This window comes from Trachemys scripta, chromosome 5 (assembly GCF_013100865.1).
Source record: "Trachemys scripta elegans isolate TJP31775 chromosome 5, CAS_Tse_1.0, whole genome shotgun sequence".
Lineage (NCBI taxonomy): Eukaryota > Metazoa > Chordata > Testudines > Emydidae > Trachemys > Trachemys scripta.
This window is the reverse complement of record NC_048302.1, coordinates 112650562-112666838: the sequence shown is the minus strand read 5'-3', so window position 1 is coordinate 112666838 and position 16277 is coordinate 112650562. Positions and strand designations below refer to the sequence as shown.

At 42.6% G+C, this 16277-nt stretch overlaps 1 protein-coding gene across 1 annotated transcript; it reads right to left on the bottom strand.

Annotated features, from left to right (window-relative positions):
* Window positions 1-201: 201 nt before the first annotated feature.
* On the bottom strand, window positions 202-14911 carry HS3ST1 (heparan sulfate-glucosamine 3-sulfotransferase 1). Its single transcript, XM_034772574.1, has 2 exons — window positions 14502-14911; window positions 202-1969 (listed from the first exon to the last, which is right to left on the bottom strand). Exon 2 carries the CDS (start codon window positions 1839-1841, stop codon window positions 894-896), a length of 948 nt encoding a protein of 315 aa, XP_034628465.1. The 5' UTR covers window positions 1842-1969; window positions 14502-14911; the 3' UTR covers window positions 202-893.
* Window positions 14912-16277: the final 1366 nt, after the last annotated feature.

Genomic DNA, 16277 nt, shown 5'->3' with positions numbered 1-16277 from the left:
AAGTACTCCTGTTCTTCTTTTTGTTGGTTTTCAGTGATTCTGAAGCAGAAATAAATGCTATAGAATTTAGAAACAATCATGACAACTTTTAAAATTTACCAGTATTGCTTAAATCCTTCACTCCCGTTTTTCAGTATAAAGAACATATACACAAACATACAGAAAATAAAGGAAGGTCTCAGATGGATGTAGAAATACAGTCAAATAGTGTTTTTTATGAGCATGTATCCACAGAATCTTTTAAAATGTACCATGAAACTGGCATTGTACTGCCAAAGAATGTCAGGGGCACCCGTTATGAAATTAAATATGAAGGTAAGTACGGAAGTCAGTATGTCTGTTTACAGAGTATTCCATTGTACCTGACATGTCATGTCCTAATAAGTATGTGAGGTATCACTTTAGTAAGAATTAATTGTATAAAGCAGGTTAGAGAACTTTGCTGCCTGGTGACATTTTAAAATTAAAGCCGCTAGTAAAAAAACAACAAAAAGAAGTGCAAAGTTTACGTGGTCATTCACAATAAAGAGAGAAAGTCCAGATATTATATTTCAAAGATTCAGATAATTCTGAAGGATTTTGTTGAAATGAATTTCTTATATATTAAACAGATAACACAATCTCAAGAAAGCATCTTCTGCAGTGAAATATTTTAGTTCCTTCGTATAGAGACGTAATACACAATGTAACAACCATGAAAAACAATACAAAATGTCTTCAAATTTAACAAGTAGAAAAATATAACTAGTTTATATGGCAATTGTGAAACTAATACTGTACAGAAGTATTTATGGATTTTACAAATAAATTATAGTTTAAATGCCCTTTTTTATATAATTTCTAAGCGTACACTGAAACTTAGGCTCTGAAGCTTATCAATAACTTAACACAAATTAGTGCCAGTCAAATGTTCTGCCAACAAGCTCAAAGAATTTCCTATTAGGTTCATGAAAATATTCATGCAGTTTATCAAGTAAATGAGAATCTACATGAGGGTGTGCTCTTCCTTTTGACTCATGTAAACAACGTTCCCTACCACTATCCCTTAGGCAATAGAAGCCTTTCGTTTTATTGAAGTAAAAGTTTGAAGCATTTATTTGAGGTGACAACCTTAGAAACCGCTCTACCTTCTCTATTTCTGGGAAAGGATCTTTGATTAGTTTATCCCCATCTACAATGTGAATGTAATCAAGAGGAAAATACTTCAACCAGTTTTGCATGTGAAAGTAATATAAGCTTCTGTTTATTGCCTTGTAGTCCACATTGAGTTCACCATCTTTAATCAGGAATTCTTCAATGGATGGATATGGCTTGTGCTTTTGTACATGATTATAGAACACTTGGGTGTAATCAGATAGTACTCTCTCGCTTGGGTCTCTTAAAATAAGGAGTAGTCTCATTGACTGGTTCATGTTATAAACTCTTTCAGGCACTTTGGGTGAAGTGAAATAGGCTGGGGTTTTTTCCACTGTGATCTGATGGGGATAAGAGAATGGCATTTGATTCATATACCACTGCAATCCATTTCCATAATGATCTTCCCAGTCAAAGAAATGGACTTCACTTTCAGCTGATGCAATATCTGGATGGAGACTCAACATCTCTAATAAGGCTCTTGTTCCACCTTTTCTTACTCCAATAATGATAGTTTGTGGTAGCTGCTGGCAAGATCCGTTAAAATGAATGTTTCCTTTGAAGTCATTTTTGAGAACTGTTTTCTTTAAAAGCTCTTTCTGAGCAGATTGAGAAGTGGCCTCAGCCTTAGAAATTACAGCTGGTCTGGAAGGCACTATATGAGGTTGAACAATAAGCAGCAAAGCTCCTAGTAGAAGAGCTGCCATGGCAGAAGTTCTTAATCTGGTTTCACTCAACCAGGTAATAGGGCATGGATTGATTTCCACATAGAACGGTTTTGAAAAGTAGTGTTCCTTTTGCTGACTGAGCACGTATTTTTCAAGTAGAGCAGTCACTAGGGAGGAAAGAGAAACATGTTAATATATACTCAAATATATCACTGCTAAAAGCTACATTGTTATGTTAAATATCATCTTGCTTTCTGCAACGGATCAAACTTTCTAGTTCTCCCAAGGGTAGACTCCAACATCACAGGATATTATTAAACTTGCAAAGACAAGTAAATATAAGAACTGCATGAGAAAACATCTTCCTGCCATTTGGAGACAGAAACATTATAAAGTTTTCTCTTTACTCTAATATCTAAGATGCCTTTAAAGTATGCTAATTTCTCATTTATGTACATGACTTCAATGAGTTTGCACTGGTATAACATGAAAATTTGATATCATTAACTATAAGTGTGAGAAATGCCTTGGAACCAAACCTAGAAAGATAAAGCGTAGGCCTGGGCCAGAACATCCCTGCTCCAGTTTTTGGCCCTTTAAAGATGTGAATTCTGGGAATTTTAGTCCCTTGAGAGGTCAGGTGACTGTAGCTTGGCAGCAGAGCCTGCTGGGGGAAGTCCGGCTATTTAAATAATAAAAAAAAAAAGCTGCCTATAATAGCAGGAGAGTTAGAGGGAGAATGGTATCTTACTATGGGGAAGCCTGAGAAAGGGCTGAGTTCAAGGCCTGAGTGGGAGACCACTTGAGAAAAAGTGAAGTAGGGGGGTTTAAGTGAAGTTGACATCCAGTGCACATAGGTTCCCTGGGCTGGAATAGAGTAGGCTCCCTTATGGTGCTATCAACAGAAGGTGGCAAACCCCTGCAATGATGGGGAAGAGGAACATGTGCCCTGAGTTAAAAGACTAGGAGTTATGTTTGGATTGTTGTTTGAAGCTCTTCTATGCCCTAGAATGGGAGGGATTTGATTTTCCCTGAGGGACAGATCATAAATACACTAACTCTTCTGACCAGGCAGAGGAGAAACTGAAGTACATCTGGAAAACAGAATCAGGGCTGCAACCTCATCCTGGAACGAGGGAAGATGACTATTACAAATGTACTATAGATTATAGTGCACTATGCTTTTGAGTTTTGGAGCTTATCTTCTTGTGATTGCACATGTTACGTTAGCTCTGAATGTTTCCGCAAAATGTTGAACAAGTATTGGTGATGATAATTAGTCCCAGTCAAATACTGGAACACCCCTCATGGATATTACTGACTGTCACTTCATGAGGTGATTAGCAAAGTCCACAGACACATTATGGTATATCAAGTTAATTTTCAGCAAGATGTACTGATTCTATAATAAGATTTTAAATACTACAGTTAAGAATTAATACTCTTAAGAATCAGGACGGGTTGTTTACAAGCTGTTATCAAGTTGCATTTTAATTTAAGAAAATATGGTCCTATCTTTTGGTGCCCATTGTGATTCATTTTAGACACCGATTGGTCTGTTTTATCATGTCAGATTTGGTGTGAAAATGCCAGCTATGCCAGTTAATTATCTTTTGAGCTAGCCATAGGTGGTGTCTATACAAGGATGGTCTGCTGAAACTTCCCACCATTCCAAACAGCAGTGGGCTAGTATAGACCAGGTTCCAGACAGCTACCAGTTTTCTCTACCCCTAGTCAGAGTTTAAAGCCACAAGGAGAAAGCATCTGATTGCTGTGAGCTGCTAGGGTAGTGAAATGCTAAGGTTAAGCATGGGACAGCCTGGACTGAACAGCCCCAAAAGCTGTAGCTCTGAGCTAAACATCACCTGCCTGAAAGATTGGGGCTAGGTACTGGAAATGCTTCAAAAAGTCTGAAAAGACATTCCAGTGATGACTTCACAATAAGTCAATTCTCTGAAACAAGAACTAGTGATAGTTTCTGGCTAATAAAGGGCTTTTCAAAGTGCTTTTCTTGTACGGTATTTACAAAAGGCTTGACTGCACCCCAAATGGGGGAGGTTTGCTTTCTTCAGTTGTTGCTAATGGTTACCTGAGCTTTACACTTTCTCTTGGTGGCTTCAACAATGGTTACAATTAAGCTATACGTACTGCTAGGAAGTTGGGGGAGGGGTCGCTGGTACAGAAGAACTGGAAACCGGTATAGAAGCACTGGTATAGAAGCATGGAAACCAGCCCTCTTGCAGATTGAGAGCAGAGTCATGACCTGTCCTACAGAGGAGCGGGTACCACACTCTGTCTTGTGATGTATCACTTAAAAATATGACATAGGGAAACTCTGTAAGCTTTCTTTCCCTTTTTGCCCTATCATAGGTTTTTATCAGGCAGCAATGTGGCTTTGTGTCCTTAATCTTTCTTGTATTCTCTCCCCCTTCCCCACACACACACACACACAGTTCTTGCCATACCTGCAACCTGCTTATTAACTCACAAAACTATATCAATATGAACTAAGAAATAATACCAAAAATATGGCACCCACTGATGGGGTTATACCATAGGGATTCTGCTACAGATAGCATAATTCATTCAGGATGTCTAGCATGAAGTTAACTCCACATTTTGTTGCAATGTGAGCAAACGTTGCTGCAACAACCTGCTTAGGTGGGTGGTTGCTGGTCAGAATATTAAGACAACAAAATATCAAATCAATAGATTTTGAGGTAATTAAGGGAACAGCCACTTATTCCACAGTCTTATGTTTTAAGCGAGCAAGCTCCATAAATAGTAAGCCTGAGTTTTCCTGTTGACCCCCTCAAACAATAGCTCAGCCTTTTTTCCGGCTGAATGCCTACTATTTTTCAGTAAATTATGCTAACATTAAAGAGCCTGATTGAGCAAGCCTGTGTTCAAGTGTAGTCACATGAAAGTAAACTAGGTTACCAGTAAACCAATGGTTCTGTGCAATAATTATCACTTGAACTATTTATTATTTAGCAAACTTTAATGAAACAAACTGACTTTATTATCTTATGAACTATGCCTACCAGTTCATCAGAGTCTCATATACAGTAAAAGCTGGGTTATCTGTCACTTTATCAACCAGCATTTTTAATATCTCCAACTACAAATCTTCAATCTAGTAACTGGAACTAGTACACTGCCCAGGAGGTTATGCAATTGCACATTCTACACTCTAATTTTATGCAAAAGAAGCAGACGATAAGTAAGCAAGCTGATATCAAGGATTTATTCAAAAAAGCAGCTTCCAGGGTGTGTCATAGGGTCATTACAGATTCAGCCCAATCTCCTACACCATCTATATCTACAATGACAATTGATGTTGATAATGATGACCCTGAGGCACTGCAAGATCCTGATGTGCCTTCTGAATCAAAGATTAAATTATGTTCAGTATGGTTTTAGTGATAAGTGTATTGTTAGTGATCTAGGTGTACGCCACGTGCTGCCCATAGTGATATGTAGTGTCATAAGATAAAGTTTTCTATTCGGTAGGTTACCTGTATACACCTAAGTGCTTCAAGAAACCAACCACCCTGCAGTGCAGTGCTACTACTGGATTGGTGAGTACCTGTATACTATTTTATACTTTATTCATTGTATTGTATTCCAATTCTTGGAAAATTGGTATTCCATTGGTAAGTATAACTCTTAGTTAACTGAAATTTCTGATTAACCGGCACCCCCCATCCCCCCAACATGCCGGATAACTGTAAATAGTGAATAAAAACAGAACCATCAACTGGCTGAAAGGATTGTTTCATGCCAGTCGTGCCATTTTTTTTTAACCCAAGTCCTTTTACCTAGGAAGGGTATGTCATAGGAATGGTTTTGGGGGAATGGAGCATACAGCGAAGAGACCCTACACTGCTACATTCTTGGATTAACGTAATGTAGTATTAGGCCCATGCAGAATTAAATGTGCGGTATCATTCTGGCAAGCTGACCAGGTGGACCCTTGAGCCTCTGAGGAGCTCCAATGACTTCTCTTGTCTCTTCTTTTCTTTACTTGAAACACTTGTTTCAGATATTAAACAGCTTTGTATCATGAGACCTCATAGGAATTTTCCCATAATGTCAATCCATCTGATTCTTGCATTGCATTTTTTTTTACTAGATTTTTTTTTTTTTTTTTTTTTTTACTATTTGTAGTATTTGTCCTCTTTGCACATGTTCAACTAACAATGTCCTCAGCTGTGCAGTTCAAAATATATTCCTTTTTGATTACTGAATAATTTGTGTTTCTGTTTTTTAAATGCACTTAGTATGTTAATACTTTGTTATGATTTGACCATTATTGGGTCACTTATTTTTGTTGTGCTGCAGTAAAAAAAACACAATATTAGGTGAAAGTTCATGCCATCATATGGGTGTAATTCGTAAAGTATAAAAAACAAAGCTGAAAATGGCTTAGAACTTAAAAATTGGACAGTAACAGACCATGAATCCCAGTGATGATTGAACCTGCTGATATTCTAAACAAAAACAGCTCTCAGTCATGCTTGTAGTTGTTTCCATCACTTCACACTAGCTCTACAGCCATTCCAAGCTTCAGTGTCAATCTTGGAATCTTATATCAATGATAGACAGTAGCACTTGTGCATAATATTCATATAAATTTAACAAAACATTTGTTGTATGGGCAAAGTGATATCTATTAAAAAAAACCCTGCATATACATTGGTTTGTTACTTCAGCTTTCTCCCCTTATGCCCTCCTCAGGTGGATATTAGCCAAATTACTAATGTGTATATTAGGATTGCAGCAGTTTATATAAAAATAAGGATGCTAACATACACTATATAGCTTTGCAATTTGCAAACCTGAGAAATGTTTTGGCAAGAATAAGCTCTTGAAGGTAAGCTTAACGGCTACTCTGCCAAATTATTTTCCTGCTTCAAGAATTCCTTTCACTGTTTCCACAAGTCATCTAGAGCACACATGACTTCACAGAATGACTATGCATTCCAGATTAATACAAAAATTTAACTGACAGTATCATTAGTATTGTATCTGCTCCATGTAAATGAGTGAGTTGGTGCGAGAAATACAGTTACTGTTAAATGGTGCTTTGAGGATTATACCTAGACGTTTTAAATTTTGAATTGCTTTTTCTTAATCTCTTCTGCAATTTTCTCAGATTAATTAGCAAAATAGTGGTCACATTATTTATTCAATAAGATTCATTGTGGAACAATCAAATCAGTCTTCACAGTTATCATTAACTTTGAAAAAGATTTCAGCTCAGAAATAAATGGACAACTTTTTTTCATTGTAAATGTAACTAGGAAAGAAGTGAGAGCTGTCATAATCACTGAATTGCATTGAGGGTTTTTTTTAAAGCCCATCTGTCTCTATCTATGGTACTTATATGGTCTCATTACCAGAGTATCTGAGTGCTTCACAACCCTTAATAACTCAAGGGGCATTTTAACTAGACCTGATTTGAACTAACTTCATTTAGATATTCATGTAGATATTAAACACTGTTTAAGACAAAATTTGGGTCAGTATCAGTCACTTCACTTCTCATGTGGGAAAATGAGAAACTGAGAAGATATAGGCTGGGACTTCGAAAGAAGCCTAAGAAAGTTAGGTGTCCAGCTCAATTTAAATTCAATGAGTCAGCAGTTTAACTCTTGAAAATCCTACCACGGTGACTTGTAAGTCAGTAGCAGAACTTGAAACAGAAGTCAGGTCTCCTGACTCCCAGTTCTATGCAATTCTTTTAATAAAACAAAACAGAACACACCAACGATTCAGTATCTGTACTTAGAACCATGGCCCCTTGAACATGAAAAACCATTCTTAAACTAGGAACATAAAATCTTATAATATTTAGAATTGTGTAATAATTATGTGAATCCAACAATGCTTCTCAGACCCCACCAATAGAAACTGCAAGAGAAAGACTCATTGTTGCACCACACTAGTCTTATACAGAGGACATAATTTGTAGTGGTGCAGAAATTACGAACTCCCTGTGGTTCTGTCTACACTAGGCTTTTTCCCCTAACATATCCCATTTCTGCATCTATGCCAGTGGCAGCCTTTCTGTAGGCTAGCCTCTGACATTTAAACAACAGTTTATCCCAACACTACTCAGAATAGGTCTAGATGATGCTGTGGCTAAAAGGCCAGCAGCTGCCAGAACATTGCCTGTGCTAGGTGGTTGGAAGGAAACAAAGGAAAAAAAAGACTAGTGCAGACAAGGTATCTGGGCCTTACCCCTCAGGGTGCTCAGTATTTTCAGTTCCCCAGCCTGAGATGTTCTCAGCACCATATAAGATCAGACTCTTAGTTACATTCTGCCCTCTATTACACTTGTACAAGCTAGGTCCCAGATGGTCTTCTCTTGTATCAAAATCCAAAGGAGTGGGGCAAGACATTTTTGCAAGGAAATCTCCATGAAGAGCTCCATTGGAGCCACCCAACCAACTATGGCTGCTGCAAGGATGCTGATAGGAAGGGGGAACAGCTGTATTAACTCCTTCACACATTTTTCATGTGGCCAGAAAGATGAATTCCTACTGTGACTCACCTGCCTCTCCCATCCTTAACCCACAAACACACACAGCTCTAGGTCCTGCAGTGAAGAATGTATGATGCTGCAAAGGCATCTGAGTCTCCTATTCTCCCCCACATTCTTCCTTGTAGGGAGAGTTGCACCTGAGGGACCTCTCAGTGCACCCAACTAAAGGGGCACAATCTGACGAAAGAGATGGGCCTGAATGAAAATGCCAGATTTGAATGCTTCTTCTAGAGGTTAGGCTCATCTCTAATGCAAATTCCTTACCTCTAGAAGGAGACCAGAGTTGGAACCCCCAGGAGAGCCTCAGGCTCTCCAAAGCAGCCGGATATTTGCACCCAGTAAGCTGATCAGAACTTAGACTTTAACGCACCCTGGATGCCAGACTTCTTGTAATGAATTGTGCTCTTGAACTCTACTGTGGAGTATGTCCAGGGTCAGCACTTCCATTTAGGCGACCTAGGCGGTCGCCTAGGGCACCAGGATTTGGGGGGAGGGGTGGCATTTTGCCGCCCTTGGTGGCAATTCGGCGGCGGGAGGTCCTTCCACGCTCTGGGTCTTTGGCAGCAATTCGGCAGCGGGTCCTTCACTCGCTCTGGGACCCGCCACAGAATTGCCGACGACGACCGGGAGTGCGGAAGGACCCCCACCTAGGTCGCCAAAAACCCTGGCGCCGCTCCTTAGTATGTCATCTGGCATACAATACTGCATTGTAATTTTAAAAGGTTTGAAACTATCCAGGCTGCACAATCCTTAAATGTACTAAACTGGCTTATTTGTACTAAGACTATGTCCAGCTGAACTAATGTAAACTTTGCAGTACTAATTCTCTGGAACACAAGCAATTTTTTAAAACCAATTAAAAAAAGCCTTTACAAATAGATTGTGTAAGATAGTTCTGGTTAAAAATGAGCTAGACTTGTCAGTATTTTTGAAGAATTTCAAGGATAAGTTCGCTACAGTATGAACACATCTCTTCTACAAAGAAAATGAATGTCTGACTTTATATGTTCTCCCTATTTTGTTTGTTATATGCTGGGTTCAAAACACTTTAGCTAGCATTTTGGGACTAGTTATAAGAAAACTCCCCAATATATCTGCAGGACTTCTAGCAGAAACTGCCATGAGTATTGAAATGGGAGCTCTTAAAGTGCAAAGCAGCAAATATTTTAAGTTGTCTAATAGCTGTCTTATAAAACATTTTTGTTTCTTCATAGGAATCACTTTTCCTTTAATAGTTCCCTCTACAGGAAAACTTTTTCCATGCCCTCCTCAAGAAGAGATTCAGCCCACGCCTTCTCTCTTTGCTGGTTCTAAATCCATAAGAATATTTTCTCTGTTTTTCAAGTAAAAAATGCAATGTAATATAGCTTTTAAGTAATACATGGTAATAAAACATCAAATTCTAGTTTTCTGCCGTAATTACCTGGAAGTGTCTGTGTTTGCAATGAATTGTACAAAGATGAGAGTATATTAATAGAAACAGTACTGTACACTGCATGAGCTACTGAGAAATCTCGGGGGCATGAACTATTGATTACCTCTCGTAATACAAGAAAAATGCCCATCTGTGTCTCAATAGGAGAGGAAAAAACTTGGAGCAAAATAAATTCTCTCTTAATCCTCCACTATATTGGGTACTTGCCAAAATCTATGATTTTTTGAAAACTACTGCACCACTAATGGCACTACTTTTGTATTAGAACAAAAGAGTCTCTAACTCCTATAGCTAATGTGATACAATGGGAAGTCTAGTCTAGTCTTCAGTATGGTTGGAATGGAATAAAGTTTATCAGGAAAATGCCTTTTGTCAGAAAGCCTTAAGAGAGTTATGAGCTTAATTTAAATATATATTTGACTTCACAATTACAGAAATCTCAAAACATTAATGTATGTAAATTTGCATGTTAAGGAAGCCTGACTTGGTGTTTGGCTGAAGTTTTACTATATTTCTACACTCACAATGCTAAATACAATTTGTACAAATTAGTTTGATCATGATGAACATCAGTCTATACTTTTCTAAAGAATGGCTTAGTTTCAGTGTGAGCAATGAAGTAGGAGAAGTTAAAATATATAAATAATCACTAATATATATATATATCACTAATAACATCCTTTTGTAGATTTCCTTCCCCCTTCTTCCCGTTAAGGCCAGAAGAGATCAGTCTGATCTTTCATGCAAAGAAATAAGCCAAACCTTTACAGTGGTAAAGAGACAGCAAACACTTCATACGGCTTGAAGGAAAATAGGACACTGGAGATGGAGCTTTTTTATATTATGTGCTAAGATTAAATATCCCACGCATCCCAAAATAATCTATATTGTGTCCCAAGCCAAGATTTGATATTTTTCCTAAAGAAGAGTTACTCCACTGCATCATCTAGCCTTCAAAAAACACACAAACATCTAACTCAGAGTGTACAAGACAACATTATTTTTCCCCTTAAGTAAAATAGTTGGTTTTCTAATGCAGAAACAAAAAAAAAGAGGAGAAAAACACAAAACAGGCTCACAAATGTTAGAGCTTTAATTGTCCATTACTTGCTATTGCATCAGAAACAACTCCAAGACAGTTACAAGCCTTCCCTGTTCCAAAATCCCACCCTCATTTTGTATTTTGAAATAAACTTTAAATAAAATTATCCTTTTTTGCCTTCCTTCCCATCATGTAGTTTCTCACCTTGATTTGTAATTGTAGGCCCTGTTTCTAGCTACTAGTCTATTATATAGAAAAATCCAACCTTTTTCAATTCATCTTCCAAGCTGACTTCTACTCCTTCATGGCTGGCTCTGTGGTAACTAAGTGCTTCGCTTCAAGATCAGAGCAGAATGATCTGCCATACTAGGCACTAGCTTCTGGAAGGAACAATCCTGCATTGGTTCTTGAAAGAAGAGAAGATGAGCCAGCAGATATCTTCCATCTCTCATTCTCTGGAAGTATGACTAACGTAGGTGGATAAGAGTGCAGCCAAAGAGATTCCCTTTTTGTATAGATAATTGACTAAACTATAAGGAGCTTTTTTCCAGCATCTGAATCATGGCAACTTTGGAGACAAATATTGCTGTGTTAAGTTGGTGCAAATCCACTGCAGCCAATGGAATTACTCCAAATTTACATTTGTGTAACACACCGTTGTTTGCCACTGACCTACCTGAAAAGAAAAATTAATTCCACAGATGCAGGCATATTAAAAAGGGTTAGGGTCAAAAGAACAGATACAACAGTGTTCTAAATACAGGGGGTGTGAAACTGAATCTGAAGTCAGGAATACTAACTGCATTTACTCAAAATGAAGTATAATTTCAAGGGAAGTGGAACACATACTTGTTTTAAAAGTGCAAGAAAAGCAGGCACAAAAGTAGATCTTATTCCACTAAGTTTAGGAGCTCCTAACCCTGGTAAAAGCACTAGCGCAATTTACTTATATGCACTGCATTAAACTTTACCCCAAATGGCACATTTCCTTTCCATTAGGCTATGCTGTGAAATAACTGGGGAGCATACACTGCAAGCGATCTCACTGGATTTGTGCAATGAACTGAGCAATTTCTGCTGTCCTATGTAGGAATAATGAGGAGAACAGCTGGATTCCTGCGGCCACTGCAGCAATCTCAAATGCTTCAAAGCTGGTATATACAAAGTCTAGGAGGATTAAATTCATAGGACTTCATAGTTCTCTATCCCTTTGTCTCCTAAAAAGGAAGAGGCACAAGGTTTGGATAAAGATAACCTCAAACTATTCCACTACAGGGAGAGCAGGAAAAGACATATCTTTATATATATATAAATAAGAGATCAGATTGATTATATTTCTCAGCTAAGTGTCTACTACTGTTTCTAATGGATGGAAGACAGGACACAAAGATCTGCCAAGTTGCACCCAGTTGGGGAGTGGATTTCTTGTCCGGGTGAGTGGTAAGGGGTTTGCGCAGCACACCTTTAGAGAAGGCTTATAAAAACATCTTCCTCTGAGTGATTGTTTTGTGCAGTATCTTTCCCTAAGACCTTTATAGTCCCTCAATTTTGAAGTGGCATCCAGGCATTTTGTGGCAGCTTAATTCTGTCCTCTATATACTAGAAGGCAACAGCCAAAAGCCAAAGTGAGATTTAATAATAATTAGCTCCCCCTTCAATCCCCCCAAACTCTCATCCAATCTTGGGTGATCAGATCTGTAGCTTGCTCTGTACTACGTGGATCCATTTCGGTTATGTGACGCTCAGCAGGTGAGCCGATGCCAGGAGGAACAGGAAACTATTCTGCTGCTCACTACAACGTTGCGCTCAATTATTCTGCTTTCTCCACCCGTGTAGCTCCCCGGCGCCCGATGGCGAGGGTCCGGCTTTGCACCCCGGTGTCACTAAGCTGGCCACAAGGGTTTATCGAGAAAACACCTGTCGCCTTCCCACAAACATCAGCCGCGGCCAAAACCTAGCGTGACTTGCAAAGCCCAGCCGGCCTTCCTCCTTTCTTCCCTGTTCCCCGCTGACATGAGAGTGGCTGGGAAAGAGGACTGGCGCAGCGTGGCCAGCTGGGGTGGGAGAACCTGGAGCCTCCCGAAGGGACCCGCATGGCCTAAGGAGATCCCGACAAAAACCAGCAGCCGCTCCGGTGCTCACCCCCTGCCCAGCGCAGGGCATACCTGGATTCAGCCTCCGGGCCGGGCCGGAGGGCGTCCTGCGTGGCGGGGGAGTTGCTCAGGGCTGCGCTCAGCGAACCTGCTGGTGCCAGGTGCGGGGCTGAAATCCCCGGCGCTCAGATACCTACCAAAGGGCGAGTCCCCACTCTGTGCCCGTCAGAGCGGTTCCTGGTCCCGGCCGGCCCCCGGAGCGCTGCAGAGCCGGATCGCACGCGCGCACCTGGGCAAAGTCTACCTGAGTCTGAGCCGACACCGGACCCCTGCCGCCCAGTACGCTCCCTCTGCTCCTCAACCCCGCCCACGTTACCCCAAAACCTCCGCGCTAAGGCGCCTTGCCGCACACTCCTCAACCGTCACCTCCGCCCGTACCCGAACCCCAGTTTCCATCTCAACCACCAACCTCTAGTGCATCCTTCATGCCCTGCCCCACACCATCAGCCTACCGAACCCCAACTTCAATTCATCACCCAGAATTCACCCCCTACGCACCCATGTGCCCCCACCCCGCCTCATCCAGTTACTCCCTCACTTCATTCCCGAGCTACGACCCCAAATATCAATCCCCATTATAGCCACCAACGTGCTCCTAAACCTCTTCCTGCAAGCGAGCCCCCCAGCCTCACTCCCCGTGTACCGCCCCAAACCCCAATTCACCTCGCGTGCCCCCAACCTCACTCCCACCAGCCACCCCAAACACCAATACACCCCGCGTGCCAATCTCACTCCCCGTGTACCGCCCTGCCACCCCAAACCAAACCCAATACACCCCGCCTGCCCCCAACCTCATTCCCACCTGCCACCCCAAACCAACCCAATACACCTCGCTTGCCCCCAGTCTCACTGCCCGTGTACCTCCCCAAACAAACCCCAATTCACCCCGCGTGTCCTCAAACCTCACTCTCACCTGCCACCCCAAACCAACCCAATACACCCCGCGTGCCCCCGTCACTCCCACCTGCCACCCCAAACCAACCCCAATACACCCCGCGTGCCCCCCAACCTCATTCCCACCTGCCACCCCAAACCAACCCCGATACACCCCGCGTGCCCCCAAACCGCACTCCCACCTGCCACCCCAAACCCCAGTACACCCGCGTGCCCCCAAACCGCACCCCCACCTACTACCGCAAACCCCAATATACCCCGCGTGTCCTCCTAACCTCATTCCCCGTATACGGCCCCAAACAAACCCCAAATACACCCCACGTGCCCCCAAACCGCACTCCCACCTGCTGCCCCAAACACCAATACATCCCCTGTGCCCCCCAACCTCACTCCCACCTGCTATCCCAAACAAACCCCAATACACTCCGCCTGCCCCCAAACCGCATTCCCATCTGCCGCCCCAAACTCCAATACACCCCGCCTGCCCCAACCTCACTCCCATCTGCCACCCCAAACAAACCCCAATATACCCGGCGTGCCTCCATCTTCACTCCCCGTGCACCACCCAAGTAACAAGCCCCGCAGAGGAGCCCCTCTCCCCGGACCGCACCTGCCCCTCGCTCACCCGCCTGAAGCCGAGCCGTCTGCCGGGCTCCTGCAACCGGGGCCGCCCCGATGTGCCATGAACAGAGACGCCGGGGTAGAGAGCAGCTGAGCGGGCAGGAGGCGCCCGGCTGGCCGCGGAGCGGAGCGAAGGGACTGGGTGCGCTGGCTGCCACCGCTGCAGCCCCAGCCCCAGCGTGACAGGCAGAGCGGGCGAGAGGCTGCGCCGATCCCCGCGGAGGAGGGAAGCTTGGCACGGAGAGCCAGGGAGCGAGCGCCCGCTGCTGCCAGCCTCGCTCAGGTGCAAACCTAGGACTCAGAGCCTCCTCCCCGCGTCTGGGGCCAGCCCCCACCGCCTCCGGGCGCCAACTCCGAGCCCTGCGGGAAGGGGAGGCGGGGCCGGCCTCTGCGGCTTAGCCCAGTGGGAGCCCCTACTGATAAAGCCACCGGGAGGGGCGGCGAGCCCAGTGGGGGACAGGCGGAGCTCGGGGTGAGCTCAGCCCTGGGGCGTGACACCTGGCCAGCGGCACGCTCCTCCCCACTCCCCCGGCACGGGACTCAGGGGCTGGCGCTAGCCCGCTTTCACCCCATGCCTGTTCGGCGACAGGGAGCTGCGGGGCGCTCGCTAGGGTCTGATCCAGCCGCCGGGAAAGCTAGTTGGAAGACTGGTATTGATTTCACTGAGAACTGGATCGGACCCTGGAAGGAGTGAGGTGTAAAGTCTCCGGGAACGGGGCCGTGGCCCTAGCAGTAGAAACTCAATCTGCAGCTCCAGCTGACCTGACCCCCCTCTTGACCTATTTTACAGAGAGAGCCCAACCATGAAATTGGAGTCCGGATCCAGTTAAGTCTCTGACCCCCGTCCCTCAAAATCCCCAAAACCACCTTTCCGGAGTGGACTCCTGCAATTGCAATAAACCCTGATCCTGGCAACACCTGGACATTGCAACTACTGAGGTGTAAAATTACTCCCTAAAGCGTGTGCAGGGTTGGGGTTCAGAGATTGTAAAACTGCTTGCGGCAGGGAGGGACTATCTCTTCCTATCGGTTTGTACAGTGACTACTAGCACAATGGGGCATCTGTTGTGATTGGGATCTATAATAACAATTAATAGGTATCAGTGTGATGTAAATAATAATTAGTATAATAAAATCACTTTTGTTAATAAAAGTTTTACACTTATGCTGCAAAGATGAAAAATACAGGTAGATGAGGCGTGTATAAATGTAATGAATAAAAATAATAATAGGAAGAAATAATCTCAATATATACTTAAAAATAGAACAATTGAAATAACACAAAGACTCTTCCTACCCTGTCTAAAATAATGTTACATGAGAGAAGCTAATGAGTGAGACTTAGCAAATCAGAGTATAGTGTTACCTTTTAACAACCCTTTCAGCATTACTTGTTTCATTTCATGTTTGTTTGCTAAATTTACAGCATGATGTACTAAAAAGAGATCGGGGAAGGCAGCTGTACTGGGATTCATTTTAAGTAGTTCTGTCAATGTTTATCAAAATTGAGCTGCATTTGTCAAAAGTGATACATGGTTCTTGAAGGCAAAATGTGTTAGAAATAGCACAAACATAAGGCATCCTCCGCCTCCCACTGAAATAATGGTCAGACTTCCACTGATTTCAAAAGGAGAAAAGCAGACCCATGCAACACAAAAATAATTTGGGGTCAATCAGTTGGGGTCAATGAGCAGAGCATTACTGCAGTCTACGGAGCTAGGCTAATTTACACAAGTGACCAAACTGGTCCAAAATATGAAAGCAGGTGTCTGCTATGAAG

Bases quoted from the DNA above. Each gene is read 5' to 3' on its own strand.
- HS3ST1 (XM_034772574.1), bottom strand. From the start codon at position 1,841: ATGGCAGCTCTTCTACTAGGAGCTTTGCTGCTTATTGTTCAACCTCAT.